The sequence below is a fragment of the Macaca fascicularis genome, chromosome 12 (genome assembly GCF_037993035.2).
Source record: "Macaca fascicularis isolate 582-1 chromosome 12, T2T-MFA8v1.1".
Lineage (NCBI taxonomy): Eukaryota > Metazoa > Chordata > Mammalia > Primates > Cercopithecidae > Macaca > Macaca fascicularis.
In genome coordinates, this window is record NC_088386.1 from 107,251,598 (window position 1) to 107,268,189 (window position 16,592).

The following is a 16,592-nucleotide window of genomic DNA, read 5'->3' on the forward strand; positions in this document are numbered from 1 at the left end:
TTCAGAACATAATGCAAGTGATTGCCTCATTTTTTAATTTATATTTTAAACTCAGTTAAATTATAGCATCTTTTTTTAAGTTCGCAGGAATTTGAATTGTGCAAACTACAGACTGTTCTTATTTTGGTCACAGAGTATGCAAGATGGTAGAGTGGGTATGAGCGTAGATTCTGTGGTCAATTGCCTGTTTGAAACCCCAGTCCTGCCATGTTCTAGCCCTATCACTCTGAGAAAGTTATTTAATCTCTCTGTCATCACCTTTCTCTCCTCCTCTCTAAATGGGCATAACAGCACCTATCCTTCAGGTTGTTGTGAGGTAAATTAGCATATGCAAAGCGCTTAAATAGCAATTGGCATATAGTAAGTGTAGAACATGAAAACCTTTATTACTGCTCCAGGGATAGCTATCAACAATCCTAGAATGCACAAGAATTACTTACCCTCCTTAACTTTAATTGCCTATTTCAGAAAATCTGTGAACCTCAGCTAATATATCACAGTGGGTGTTTAATAAATGTTTGCAAATGGTGATACACATACTTATAATCTACCCATCATGATTAATGTGTGAATACAATTTCAGAATTATTACTATTCAAAGTATTATTTTAACAATAATTCACCCAAGGATGCTGTCATAGAAGAAGAAAGAAAAATTAGAAGACATATTAAAAGATTTTGTGCTCTCTATAAATACATCACAGACTAAAGAATTTAGTGAAGATAAAGGTCACGAGTAAAATAGATCTGAAAGGTTCAGTGCTGCAGAATGTTTTCTATGGGTTAATAAAATAGATTTTCTACACCAAGATAACTGCCACTTACCACACACCATGGAGGGGAGTTTCTGAAAGAAGTGTTTTAGGGTTATTTTGTTTATCTACTTCATGATCCAAATGTCACAAGTCTGATTTTACAGAAACTATTCAGAATTTACCATTACCCAAACTATTCATAATTTTACCATTTTTCATGTCTTCTCTGTAAGCCCTAGCAAGTTTTCAAAGAATGCATACTTACTTTATGTTTTGCTCATAGGTCTTATAATGTGTAATCATAGTAAATACAAGTTAACTACAGAAGGTCAAATTGTATGCTTGATTTTCAGAAATGAACTTTGATATAAAATCCAAGGAAAAATGTTATTAGAATTGAATTTAACATTTTAATCTCTAGTTAGAATCAACTCATATAAACTGCTTATGGAAAAGAACAGAGAATGACTTAATTTTAAAATATTGGTATTGACAAACACCTAGCCATGACCTTCTTTTCAGTCTTATGATACGTGAGTCACAACAATCTGGCAAAAAGCATTATTATTGTCTTAATTCAATGTGAAAATGTATTTTGCCCAGCTGCCAGAAGCTAAAGGAAGTCAAGAGAGACTGGACTATTTCTGACAATAAATATTTGCTTCTCACATATTGGCCATGCGACAATTTCATCAAATACACGTGTGGAGCTAAAAATTTCAAGCTGCAGTCAGCTCACAGGCATTAATCTCCAGCATTAATCTCTGGAGTTAGCAAGAGAACATTTTTTTTTTTCTGTTTTCTTTCTAATAACCTGAAGCTTTCTTAATAACAGGAAGCTTCGGGAAACCTAACTTCAAATGAAAATATCTCCTTTTTACTACCTTTCCTTCTAAAAGCAATTCTTTCCCTGGGGGAAAGAAGAATCCAACTATAATGCTTACTACGGTTATAGCTAAAGATATAAGCATGTTCAAGGAAAGAAAGGAATCTTTAGATGAGTAACTGATTTTATCCAAATAGTGCATAAAGGGAATATAAGGGGGCTCAGTAATGGAATCAACTGAGCGATCTTTTTAACCAGCAGAAGCTGGTTCATGGCAGAATAGAAAGAACACAGAGCTGAGTGTTGTGAGACAGAAGTTTTGGACATATTGTTAACTAGGTTTATGACCACAGGTACTCATTTCACCTCTGCTATAAAAGTGATGGATTGGCTGAAATGATCTCTGAGGTTACTGCTAGCTTTAAATTTTTATTCCATGATAGATGAAACTGTAAAATATATCTATCTGAAATATTAAATTGTGGGCCAATAATAGACACAGAGAACAGTAAAGAGGTAGAGTAGATGTCCCCCTTCAAATATTTAGTGAGAGTCATGAATACATTTTAGTAAAAATCATCTTAGTGCATCCTAAGTTTAAAATATAAGACTCCAAAAACACTGGCTACTTACTGGCTATGTGATTTTGGTCAATTTATACAACACTTATGTTTCACTTTCTTTATTTGTTAAATGGGGGTAATAATAGTGTCTACTCTGAGGGTTGTCTTGAGGATTCAATGGCTTAAAATCTGGAAAACATATAAACATTCACAATTATAAGATACTATGTATTTTTTAAATAAATAAGCACAAGTTTATCTTATTAAAAATATAATTTGACTACTTTGAAGAAAAGGCAGCCAGTTGAAACACCTGTTGGTTACTCAGCACTGTTAGGTGCAGTAGCTTCTCATTCTACTTGTTCCTGAATGTTCTTCCTATTATTTTATTCAGAGGAAGAAAAGCAGATTCATACAGCTGTCCTGAGCCAGCATGGAGTTAACACTCATGGTTAATTCTCACACTTCCAACTGCAGCCATGATCTTCAAGAAGCCTGATTAGGTTGCAGATTTTAAGAAGACTTTGGAATATTAAGGACAACAAAATTTCTGTAATTTTAACAATATATAATACAAATTATTGTTTGCTATTTATTTGAAAATTTTCATAGATAGTCCCAATAATATATTTGAGTGTGTGTGTGGTGTGTATGCATGTGTGTGTGCATACACAATTGCATGTTAGGAGATGCTGTGGTGTGCTGCCCAGAAACCTCTTCAGGACCTGGACACTCAGCTGGAAGTTTTGGCTGTTGATAATTCGTCTCGGCTTCCTCACTCTTGGGATATTGACACTCCAATGCTCCATCTATGCTGCAAAGAAAAATAGCTACTTTCTGGACAGACTTACAAAATTCTGGTCTTATGGTTCATTTACTCCAACCACAAACATGTATAGAGTGCCAGTTACTGATGCCAGGCAAATTTCAAGTTGTCAAAGACACAGTGAAATGCATAAAAAGTTGGTTTTTTAAGTGCCTCCAAAGGCACCATCCCTTGGAGAACCCAGCAAAATTAAAGAGGCTTATTTAAAAGCCTTCAACATTTATTATGTGGAAGGAAGTGTTTTCTCTTCACTGAATTCACAGAGCACCCATTTTCTAGATTACATTCAGTTTTGTGAGTTTCATATATGGCTTGTAGTCTACTGTGTATAGTTTTATATATATGGTCATATAGCATAATGGTAAGGAGCACTGATTTTGGAATCAAGCTGCCTGCAAGACAAATCTTAGTTCTGATAAGTTTTGTCATGCACTAGTATCACCTTTGAACAAGTTATTTTATCTCTCTGTACATTAATTTCCTTGTCTAAAAATAGGAGTAGCAGTAGTAACACAGGTTTCATTGTGTTCTTGTGAGTTCCCATATACAGAGGATTTAGAACAGTCACTGGCAAATTAATAAATGCAATTCGAAATGTGCAATATTTATGATGGAATGTGGGAAAGCAAACCCTGCCACATTTAGGCGAAGCCCCAGATGTTGATATTAGTCTCCCAGGGGGAGAGAAGGGGAAGACCATTTTCAGATTCCTGAGGCCGACAGAGATAACAGATTTTTTTTTTTTTATTCTTGTTCCCTACATTTTCTTCAGAAGTTTCATTTACAACTCATGGCAAGCTTTTAAAATATCCGTTTGAAGAACAGTCTCCTTGGGACTTGAAAGCCTTCTTAAGAAAACCAGAAAATAAATAAATGAAATTTAAAAAAAAAGTAAATTAAATAGCATGTATGAAAAGCCTCTGCTTTCTTACTACATTGTGAGTAAGAAGCTCATCTGCCTGCATCAAGAGACTATCAAGCATGCTACAGTTTTTTCTCCTATTGACCTCTTGCCAATATGATTACAATAGGAGAAGTGAATCGTGCAGTGTCCGAAGTCTCACAGGGAGGTGTACTTAAAATGGATTACTTCTACTCCTTAGGCAGCCGATCAATAAAGATGTGGTTTGCAATGAGAATGGAGATGTCTGTGGGCTGTAGTAGTTATCCTCTGTGTCTCTTTAGAAATTAATTAAAAATCAATGAAGTGTGCAACCTATTAATACAGCAACCTCTAGATTAATAGAAGCTGAGCCTTTCTCTGAGCATACATATTGTGCAAATGCATTCAGAGACTATAGAGAGGTGGTTGAATGTCTGACACCTTAGTAATAATTGAGCAGAAACAGATCATTCCTAATATTTTGTAGTTTCACAAAATTGCATGCTACTGGTGGAAAACCATAAAGCTTAGGGACAGGGATATGTGTGTACAATTTTCCTTCTTAAGCTGATTATATCAAATTTTATGAGGTATCCTTATTACAAAGCAAAACTTCTGCCATCATATAGACCTAAAGAATTTCAATAACTATTTTCTTAAGTGTGGTTTACATATCTATATGTCCTGGCAGTTAAGTTTATTTATAACTGCTGAATATTTTTATGTAAGTATCTTTGCATTAAAAATGTGAAATTCCTAGAACACTAAAGGCTCTTATGCAACTTGAGTATCCACATAAGGAGTTGAAAAGTGTGTCATTCAATTCAGTTCTGCCTTGTCTCATTTGGACGGCAATGGGCTCGGCCCCACTATGCAAATATCTGCCCAACACATGTAAAGCTCGCAAAAGTGGCACTTACATACTTCCTTCTGGAAGTCACCCAGCCACTTCCAAACTTCCTGATCTGCCCCATGCTCTCCTTCCTCAGGCTTGTTCCTCTTAAAATCCTCAGAAGGATTTGTACCATGGCTTCTGTTTTCATCTAAATCCCCTACGGTTGATTCTGATGTCCATTTTGACACACATCCTTGTTTCTACCTTTGCATTCTTCCTCAGAATTCCAGGGCTTTGTTTCCATCTAGTTTCTGCATAAAGGCTAAGAGAAAGAGATTCCTGCTTTGCACCTTGGCTCATTTTCTAGCCTAACATTACCATAGAAGTACCAGATATCATCACATTACTTAAAATGTGAATCATCTATCTTTAATCATTATAACTGTCAAGAAATTGTCCTGGAGAGTCTGCTGTCATTACACGTTTCAGGACACATGTGATGTTATAGTAATAATACAAATTTCACTGTTTCTTGGCCCAACCTGCTTGCAGATCATCTGTAGCTCCCTGCCTCTAAAAAGCCTTTTGCAGATATTTCTAGGGTTCACCAGGAACCTCATAGACACTGATGGATAATCTTTCTTGTTTTTTGTTTGTTTGTTTTTCAGGACTCTTCACTGATATCTGCAGTTGTTGAACCCACAGTTGAAACTCCTGTGGAAATGCTGATATCTTTTCTGAGGCTGCTATCTCTTGATGCTCCAGAAGCTGCAGCTTATAATGTTTCAAACCATTGCAATTATGCCCTTCCATCCTCCTCACCATGTCAGTGCTCTGCTGTCTTCCACACAGCCCTACGGAGGAGTTCTACCCTCTTCTGAACTTTGTGCCTTATTTTGTCCTCAGCTGTATTAGTAGCTATTCTTGATTCCTTAGTAACAGTCTCCTTAAAAATCTTCAGTAACTTTAGATACTCATTCCATAAAGGCTCAGATCTAGTCCAAAAGGTAGCCATGGAAAATTAACATATTTCTCTTTGCTTAAGTCTCCTCTTTTTAACCATGTGCATTTGCCGTCATTTCCGCATTCTCCTTTACCCTTCAACAGACGTGCACACATATCATGCACATACACCAAACCATGTTTTCACTCAGGTAGCCAAAAAAGCCCACAAGCAACTTGACTCCACTTGACCCTCCAGCTTCTTTTCTTGTAATTCTTCACGTTGAACTCTATGGCCAAGCAAAGCTGAAAACCCTCTAATTTCTTTTGCCTATATACTTACTATTTCCTTTATCTGGAACACGCCCTCACCATACACTGCTACACTCTTGCTACCGTGCTACAGAGACACACTTGATCAAATTTAACGTTTCTTAGATCACAAATTAGATGTCATTTCCTCCACAAGATCTTCCCCAGCTCCTAAATAGACTGGGTCACTCTATAACATAATGATAATTTCCAAGTTTATCTATATTTATAGACAGATATCCATCCATCCATCCATCCATCCATCCATCCATCTGGAGCTAAACCCTGAGATTATCAAGCATTATTTTAAAACAACTTTTTGGATTTGTGGCTAAATCAAAGTTATTTTATGATCAGAAAGAACATAAACTTGTATGCTCAGACTTTATAAATGCTATACAACAAATTACCCAATGCTAACAGTTTCATGTATAGATTAGATAAAGCACAAAGCTGAAATATATATGTGTGCATATACACACACACGTATATATGTGTGTTATATGTATGTATGTATATACCTCTAAATATGTATGTGTGTATATATGTATTGAGATTTATACATATATATTCATATGTGTATATATATATAGAATCTCAATAGAGCACTCATCTATTGACTTTATTAATTTGTCAAATTATTTTTAAGAGAATTAAACATTAAAATGAGTAATGGAAGTAGAAAGCTATATTTTTTCAGCTTGTTCAAGTCTGAAAAATAAAGATTTTTATCTTCTATTCTTCACTTCAAACCCTTATGGATTGTTGAGTACCTGGAACTGTGAATGGTGTGTTCCTGTGGAGATGACATAGCTCAGTTTGACCCTCCTCACGTTTACCAATTTCATCACGTTTTGGGACAGTCAATAAATAGTAGTCGATTGATTGATTTCCTCCTCTCCCTACTCCATTTATTCATCCTTACTCTTTCTATTGCCTTTGGATCAAGAGGTTAGGAAAGAAGAAATTCCCAGCAGTAATAAATATACTTGCAAACGTGACCTCATAACAATTAAAAATAAAAGAAGAGGAAAAGGTATCATAAATTTTAATATTATTGGCAATAATTTTCTATTGCTAATGATGATTTTTATTACATTGTCCCTTTGCTTTTTATTTTTTAGTATTAAACATCTGTTAATTTTCAGGCTTACTTGCGTATATGTTGCAAATTGCTTGCTCAATATTTTTAATTCTGGAATACTATTTGGGCTTTGGGCTAAATGCTATCGGTTTTCCCACAATTGTTAGGAAATTAGGGTATTGTTCATGCACACTGACAACGTGAAGTTTGAAAGCTGACCTCTTCTTTTGGTCTCCTCTCCAGTTCACAGATTTATGTGGTTAATATCTCATATGAAAGAAGGTTAAAAGCACATATTATAAAAACGGTTCTAAAGGGTCATTTTTAATCCATTCTTGTTTATCATTGGCATCTGGGGAGTGGAGTGCAGGAAGGAAGGGTGCTTTCTGGGACAAGACTTCCCAAACTTCATTACCGGCTCTGCTACTAACTATATGCAGCCATAGGCATGTTAGACATGTTAGTTACTCAGTCTGCCAAGATCTTCATCTATAAAATGGCAATAATAATAATACTTATCTCATAAGATTGTTGTGAGAATTAATGAATGACTATATGTAAAATTCACAGAACAGTTAAGAGTAAACACTCGATGTTATTGGTATTATGTCCTTTGTCCAGCACCTTGCATTACAGATGATTCTCATTTTTAAAAGTTCAGTTTTTAAGTAACTCGAAATTCCCTTAGTATAAAAGTGTGTTTTACACTTAGAATCCCAAAGAACATCTATTGACTGCCAACCACATCTCCTGATAATGCTGTCTTTCCTATAACGGTTTAATTTCAGCACCCTTACCATCTTTAACGTTTGTGAGGGTTTTTTGGTATACTTTCATTTCTGTGTATAGTTATCTGTATAACATTTCACTTTGATATTTAAAAGATAATAGGGTAGAAAATGGAAATGATAAGAAAAACATTCTCATATGGTAATATAATTAAGAATAAGTTAAAAATCAATAAAGAAACTAAAATTGGCTTATCTTTAGCCTCTACTGGACACACATTGAACTTTAGCTGGATGACTATATATTCATTAGAACAAAATTTAAGTACATAGGGAAAAGCTGTAAATATATAACTGTGTATGAGATTTAAAGGTAAAACAAAATTAAATATTTTGTGTTACTCTTTATTTATAATTGAATCTCACTTATAGCATGTAAATCTATCATTCACTTTTTTAAAAAATTACTTTTGACTCTTAGAAATACATTACAAATGAAAATCAGGGATACCTCATATTTGTGTATAGGTATGCATATTCCATTAGGTTATCAGCTATTACAGGAGTAAAGACAAAGTATCATTTATTTTCTCTTGATCATTTTCTAGCTTACTGCATGCACAATATACATTGTATATACAACTCACTCTCTATGTAGTTGAAAAGAATAAAGTTTCCTTGTTTCTCTAAACAATCTGTTATTGAACAGAAATTATGTGCTGGGCAATCTGCTAATTGTTTTACATATAATGACATGGTATTTCCTTCAAGCTGTTCATTGTCTGCTGTGACATACATATATGGACACAAACAAATTATGTACAGGATGTGTTTAGAAAGTACAGAAAAAGGGAAATGTAGCATATTCTGTGTTTATTACAAAAAGAACTAACAGAAGAGGTGGAATTCGAGCTTGATATTGAATGAAAATTAGATATTTAAATTTTTGGATAAATACAGTAAGTAAAGAACATTCTAGACATAATAAAAAGCATATAAAAAGGATAGAGTTCTAAAAAGATAATGATATGTTTAGAAAAATGACAACTTCTTTGAGGATAGGATCTAAGTTGTCAATGACTAGAAGTGCCAAAATTAAGTGTCTAACTATATTGTGATTACCTAATATGACGTGCACAGCAGTTACTGAAAGTCTTGATAAAACAAATTGACATGATCAGATTTGGCACTTGTGTGGAGGACAAACAAGGGTAAAGCACATTAGAAAGAATCAAGGAGATCAATCAGGATACTATAATACTAGTTCCAATAGCAATGCTTTAGTGTTTGACTAAGACAATAACTTGGAGAATTAAGTTTAATTTAGAGCAGCAGACAGATATAGGAGCTTATCAATGAGGTTAAACCATAAGACAGCATGAGATAACTCAGATATTTTCTTCCAGGGCAAACTCAGGAAAACATCATTGTTAAATAAGTGAGTGCTAGAAAAGAATCCCAGTAAAAGTGACCAAAAGTAATGACCAGATTTGTAGGAGAAGAATAAAGACAGAGTGTTATTTCTTGTGGAGTTGGAGAGAAAATGAGAGAATTTTAAGAAGGTAAACTAGTGACAGTATGAAATACAATAGGGATGTAAAAAAGGATAACAGAAGGGGGACCCTCAAATTTGGAAATGGGAATATTAGCAACCTTGTGAGTCACTAGATTGCAGTGGACTCAAGAGTGAACAAGGATTTGAAAAATGGTGGTCCACAAAACAACAAAAAATTAGGCTCTTACAAATAAATGAATACATAGGCTGTCATTTGATAGAGGAAGTCACAAGTTTGTGATTGTTTATTCCTCCACCCCCAGAGAACTAAAATATTTATATGATGGATGGGAGGAGCCAGTGAGTCAGGGGAGACTGATGATGCAGGTTGAGAAGAAACGATGGAGAAATGTTCCAGCAGCAGGGATGGGATCAAATGTTCATGTAAGGAGGCAGGCTTTGTAAAGGAAGAGACATTTCCTCTGAGACGGCAACAAAGGACATGTTGGAATCTGGAAGAGAATAAGATGGGAGGAGTTCATGTTTTCATACCAGTATTTTTCTTGGTAAATTAGGAGGCACTAATATAAGTTGAGGATGAGAGGGAAGATGGGATAGAGAGAAGAGTTTTGAAGTGGCCAAAGGAGGACCATTGGTCTGATTTCACTCTGTACACCAGCACAGCAGGTGTCCATGGAGGGTGGGTAAGAAAGCTCACATAAGATCAGGATAAAGATTGCCAAAGAATACTGAGGGACAATATAAGATAAAAACCATTAAATTTGTAATTGTATCACCTGGCTCGAGTATTCTACTGTCCTCAGAAGCACAGAAACCGAGAAATTGGATATTTGGGGTCATCCAGGGAAGGATATTAGCAGGTAAGTGAGACAGGAGGAGAGAGATAAGGAAAAATGAACAAAAATAACTGTAGAAATACAAGGGTGTTATTTGAAAGTGTTACATATATAAGAGTTTTAATTCCAAGAGTTTTATATATATATGAAGTCTTTTAAAAACTCAGAATAGCTTTGGACATTAGCATGAATTTTGAAGTCGGTTTCATCTTCAAAAGTTTTCTTACTAACACCAACAACAAATGCATGGGACCTGAAAAATTTATCTCATCTAAACATTTAAAAACTAAAATCAGTTACTCCAAAACCATATTTTTAAAACCTTATTTTAAGCTTAATATCAAAATCTAAAAGTATCAGATAATGACTTTATAGAATCATATAAAAAATTGTATTTTAAAACAGTGTGACAGAATTAGGTCTTTTTTAAAGCAAACTAAAAAGGTATTGTTTACTATTTGATTTATTTATTTTAACAGTTTGGCTTCCAATAATTCCTTCTACATTTTTAGTTACAAATGATCCATGTCTCCTACTGGATTTAATTTTTATCTGTCATATATTTTTGAAAGAGGTGAAGATTTTTTCCACATCACAATATATTAACACTTAACATAAGAAAACTATAAACCTTCTATAAAACACTGAAAGAGTAATATGATATAGCAACATTCACAAGTCATGGTTCTGAATAAATGGATTTAATGAAACCAGTGACCTTGTGTTACAAAAATCAGTAGGTTTATTTTGCTGTCAAAGTGAGTTTATTTGAATCATAACTTCTATATTCCTTTACAATTATGATCATGTTTGGTAAAGTTGGACTACCTTTATATGACTTTACAATATTCAATTTCATTTTAAAAACATCTAATGCAAATTTAATACTTTCATCTTTTATGACAAGACAGCTCAGCCTGAAATAATCACTGTATTAACATTTTTTACCCATTCAAATAGTTCAATTCATTATTACAAAAACAGCAAGCATCCCTAGCCCATCATTAAGTCCTACTGTTTTAATTACAAGAAAAACAATACTCTAAGGAAGCCTTTTGTGAATCATGGCACTGTAAACCCAATCTTATGCAAAGATACGCAAATAAAATGGAGTGCAGTGTTTCTTTTCTACATCAATATTCTAGTAGAAATACCATATTTTCTGGCAAAAAAATTGTAAAGTCTGTTAAAATATAATGGTTCTTTCTTTGAATTCAGTCACAAAGAGACACTGCTTAGAAATACATGTTACTTTGTACTATTTGGAAACACATGAAATCTGCATTCAAGGCCAATATTTTAATTAAAAAGTTCTACATCCACTAGGATTTAGCAGACTTATTTTTGACTTCTCTCTGACCAAATTTAGTTCCTCTTTCTGCATATTGTGGTTGTATGTAAATGTTTGCCAGTGTCAGGAGATTCAAGCTATTCAAACGTTAAAATTAAGTGCTACCTAAGATTTATTTAGAAACAAAACCCAACTTTGACCTTAGGAATTAGAATCTTTAAATCAAAGTCTGTACAACACTGAACACTTCATTAAGAATGTCTGTTAAGAGAAACGTGGCTGGGGTTTGGTAAGTAAGGAAGAACTTCATTGTATATTTTGTTTAGACATTATTATTATTATTATTATTATATTATTATTTGAGACAGAGTCTCACTGTGTCACCCAAGATGGAGTGCAGTGGCACCATCTCCACTCACTGCAAACTCCACCTCCCAGGTTCAAGTGATTCTCCTGCTTCAGCTTCCTAAGTAGTTCAGATTACAGGTGTGCGCCACCATACCTGGCTACTTTTTATATATTTTGTAGAGACAGGGTTTCTCCATGTTGGCCAGACTGGTCTCAAACTCCTGACCTCAAGTGATCCACCTGCCTCAGCCTCCCAAAGTGCTGGGATCACAGGTGTAAGCCGTCGCACGGAGCCCATTATTATTTTTAATATAAATAACGTATCATGAAGGTAGACTCTGCTGGATTTTCCAACTTGAAGAAGGTGAATCTAAATCCAAACAGTACTGGAGAATAACTAACTTTGAGCAAGGTATTTGAACAGCCATTTATGATTTTTTAAAGATGACAAGGAAAATTGTATGTATGTACATCCACCCAAACAGATACGCATACACACACAATTATACACAGAGATAATGCAATAGAGATTATGAGAAATGCTAGTGAAGGTGCAAAGGCATACAAACACATGGGGCGAATTCTGAATGGAGGAATTAGCAATGTTTCTTGAGAATGGACATTGAATTACATTTTGAGGGAACAATAAAGGTTAAAATTTTTAGTATAGCTACAAATGCATTACAACCCCACTGATTTACGCTTTTAAGATTAAGCCCAAAAATAGGTAAAATATTTTCTGTAAAAGGAATTACTTTAATAAAATATTTATGTAGAGCTACCATAGATGTCTGTTAACACTGAGGTCATGCATCTTCTTTCCATTGAGACAGTTCACTAAAAGATATGCAGTATTGAAAAGTGTAAGCGAGTCAAAAAAATTAAAGGCACATTTTTTTGTTCTAAGATATTTAAAATCTCTTTGGGTAAACTATGATATTGAAATATACACACTCAATATATTTCAGTGTTCTCAATTAAGACAAATTAATACATTTTTAATTACTATTCTATTTATACCTCTAACAAATTAAAATTATTTATGTCTAGATATTAATACTGATTATTACCCAGTAGTGTATCTCCCACAAGAAGCTCGATAAGAAATATTTAAGATATTGCTGATAATGTTTCTGAATTTCTATCAGAACCTTTTGGCTGAGCTACATACAATTTACTTAAAGATAAGTTGCATTTTCATGTTATCACAGTATTGTCCTGAAATGTTTTAGACTGTATAATATTAGCAGAATATTGAAACTGCTATGAAAATAAGATGTTTCCTCCATAGTTTAACTGTTTTGTAAAATCTAATATTTTGTATTTCACAACCAGTGAAAAGTTCAGCTACTATTTTTATCTATTAACATTTGCAGTTAAGGCATAGAGTTTTATTAAATTAGGAAATGGTTATTCATTATAATATAACCATAAATTGAGCTCTAGCTCATGAATGTGCTAATTGTTCTTTTCTGCTGAGGACAGTAGCTTATATTCACTTTTAAAACTCAATAGACATAGTTCATATGCAATTTAGATTAAATCTGAGTATGAAATGGAAAGCACACATACCATCTGTGAAGAAATACCCTTATCCCTAATTAATATGTATCATGTATTATAGCCCATTTTATTACTGAAGACAAGTTATAAAACATAAAGTTGAGTTTAATAAAAGAAAGCTAATTTAATGGGAATGAGAAATTGCCTACAAGAATATTGTAGATAATGGATACAATAGTCTTTGGCTAAGGAAGGATAACTTGATTTCCATGTAAGTTAGAGGCCTGGATATAAGTGTACTTAGAAGAAGAGCAGAACAAGCCTCTAGAGGCTAACTGGTGGATTAACATTCAACAAGTGTTTATTGAGAATCTACTATATCTAGGTACTATGATATAATAGCAATAACTTATATAATGAACACACAGCTAGCACTTGCTAAATGATAAATACTGTCCTAAGCAGTTTACACAATCCCATGAAGTACATACTATTATTATTTCCATTTTACAAATAATGAAACTGAGGCACAGAGATGTTAAGTCACTTTCCCAAAAACACACAGCAAAGAATAGAGTTGGAATATTAACTAAGGCGGCCTGGTTTCAGATCTAAGGAACACATGTGCAGAACTGGGATTAGAGAAATTATGAAACTTGGTGAGCCTATAAGAGAGCTAATGGAGGTGGGCAGAAATAACAAGACAGAGAACTTGATGTAGGATAAGGCTGGAGGAGTAGGCAAGGGCAAACCTGCAAGATCTTGGAGGCCAGGCTCAGGATGTTGACTTTTATCTTAAGGGTGATGAAAGTCCTTGGGGTGTATAAACGGAGAGCCTGGGAATAACATGATTGGATTACATTTTGAGAAAATCTCATTGGCTACAGTGTACATGACTGATTACAGAAGGAAGATCAAAGTGAAAAATGAGAGTTAAGGGGCTATTTCACAGTCCAAGGGAGAGATGGTGGCAGCCCGGACCAGGGTGGTGCTAGTAAAGGTGGTGGAGATGGAGAGAAGTAAGTGATTTGAAAGAAATTTAAAAGCTATTATCAACATTACTTAATGTCAAAATAGGAGCATGAAAGAGAGGAAGAAACAAGGATAACTTCAGTTAGTGCTACTGATTGGATGATGACATATGCAGGACTAATGTTTATATTATTCAGGCTTCAGTTTAAATATTATGTCCACAGAGAGGCCTTCTCCAACTGTTTGAATTAAAGCATCATCCTCCCCTCTGTAGGTCTCTAAACCCTTATCCTGCTTTATTTTTCATCAGAGCACTTATGACTACCTGACAATATATAGGCATGCTGTTACTTACCCACTGTCTGTTTCACTGACTACAGTGAAGGCACCACGAGGAGAAAGAATTTATCACTCATACTCATGCTATATTCTCTACCCTTTAGAACAGTGCCTTGCATATCATAAGTAGGCAATCAATATTTACTGAAGGAATAAGTGAATGAACATGAAGGCTGTCAGAATATGTATGATAGTTAAGATTGTAGATCTGAGTGACATCTTTCACAGAGACGAAAGTGAAGAAACACACGTAAGGAATAAACAAAAGAAAAACTCATGGGGACAAAACTGAGATGACAAAGTTAGGGGCATGGAAGAAGCCCCAGCAAAGAGCAGTGCAGCAGAAATCCAGAGTTTTAAATATGGAATGACTGTCAATGTCAAATGCAAAATGCTAGAATGGCATTGTAAGAAGAGGACTGGAAAAATGCCATTAGGATTGGCATTTAGGTGGTCATTCGTGATATTGTTGATAAAAATTTTGCTTAAGCATTCAGGATGGAAGTCTGAATAGTAGTTTGGACAGGAAATTGGAGATGAAAAAGGAAAACAGTATTTGTAGACTATTCTTTCAAGAGGTATGTCTATGAAAAAATGAAGGGAGACAGAGAACTAGCGAGGAATTAAGGGAAGCAGGACGTAGAAAGAAATATTATATAAGGGTTGATACGGAATCCAGAAATGTTTCTTGATGGTGGTCATGAGAATTTGGTCAACCTAACAAAAAACAGAAAAAGCCCAACTATCTCCAGCTAGGGAAGTGGTGGGGAGGGAACAGCAAGGGTGGGAAAGGGGAAATATAAAGCCCTACCATACGAGCTAAGCCATAGTAAACTGGTTTAAAAAACAAGGTCAAGGTCAATGCAATCTCTGACAGACTTTCCTATGAGAAGGGTCAGTCAAATTGTTTATTCCTCTAGGCTAACGTAACGAGCAAGTTTTAGACTCAGGCTATACTGCTTAAGGCTGTATAAAAGGATCCTGTCTCAAAACCAGACTTAGAGTTTTCTTAATAGTTCCAAGTAATTTGCCATGCCTAGCTCAAGTGCTGGGCAAATAGTGGGTACTAAAAAGTATTAAATATTGGAAATATCAAGTTACTGGGAGTAAATTCTATTATCTGTAAATTTGGCTTGTTTTGTCTTATCATCACCATCATATTTCACTGTGAATAGAAATTTTAGAAAATTTCTTTTCCATTTGTAATTATTTTGAAGTGACATTCCTTCCAAGAAACAGCTTTCCTCCTATATATTCAGCGCTCATATACACATAATTGCACCTGATTTGAAGATGAACAAATATATTTCTGCTTAAGAATTTTTGGTTTCTGTCTCAGATAATACATTTGTAATAAAAATAAACACTATTTCTTTTTTTGCTTGTTTTTTTTGAGACGGAGTCCCGCTGTGTCGCCCAGGCTGGAGTGCAATGGCGTGATCTCGGCTCACTGCAACCTCTGCCTCCCGGGTTCAAGTGATTCTCCTGCCTCAGCCTCCTGAGTAGCTGGGGTTATAGGTGCACACTACCACGCTGGCTAATTTTTGTATTTTTAGTAGAGACGGGGTTTCAGCGTGTTGGTCAGGCTGGTCTCGAACTCCAGACCTTGTGATCCACCCGCCTTGGCCTCTCAAAGTGCTGGGATTACAGGCGTGAGCCACCGTCCCTGGCCAATAAACCCTATTTCTAAATGCACCCTATTTCTTACCATTTTCTTCAAAATCACTATGTATACTCTTTCAATTATTATCCCATATGTCCTTTAATGGATGAACTAAATATTGATACACTAAAAAATAAAATAAAATAAAAAACTCTGTTACCAACTATCTCAACCTCTAGCAAATTATCTATGTTAAGATGATATTGGCCATAATAATATTGGTATATAAATATTACCAGATAATTTCTTTGAAAATCTTCTTCAGTTCTATACATTTCATAGTATAGAACCTTAATTACATTTCAAAGACACCACACTAGTTAGGCACTTCACTGGGTTTTACTTGAAATGACATTATCAGTGTCATGTT

The 16,592-nt window shown here is 34.7% G+C and overlaps 1 protein-coding gene across 6 annotated transcripts in view; it reads right to left on the reverse strand.

Moving 5' to 3' along the window:
- ERBB4 (erb-b2 receptor tyrosine kinase 4) overlaps window positions 1-16,592 on the reverse strand; it is a 1,185,936-nt gene that overhangs the window by 54,667 nt on the left and 1,114,677 nt on the right. For 2 of the 6 annotated variants that reach the window (XM_074010014.1, XM_074010015.1), the window contains exon 21: window positions 8,613-9,761. The exons of the other annotated variants lie outside the window; for them this stretch is intronic. In XM_074010014.1, coding sequence (XP_073866115.1) covers window positions 9,690-9,761 — 72 coding nt within the window. In that variant the 3' untranslated portion in view covers window positions 8,613-9,689. Of the gene's footprint in view, window positions 1-8,612; window positions 9,762-16,592 lie in introns of those variants that run through there. 6 annotated transcript variants of the gene reach the window in all.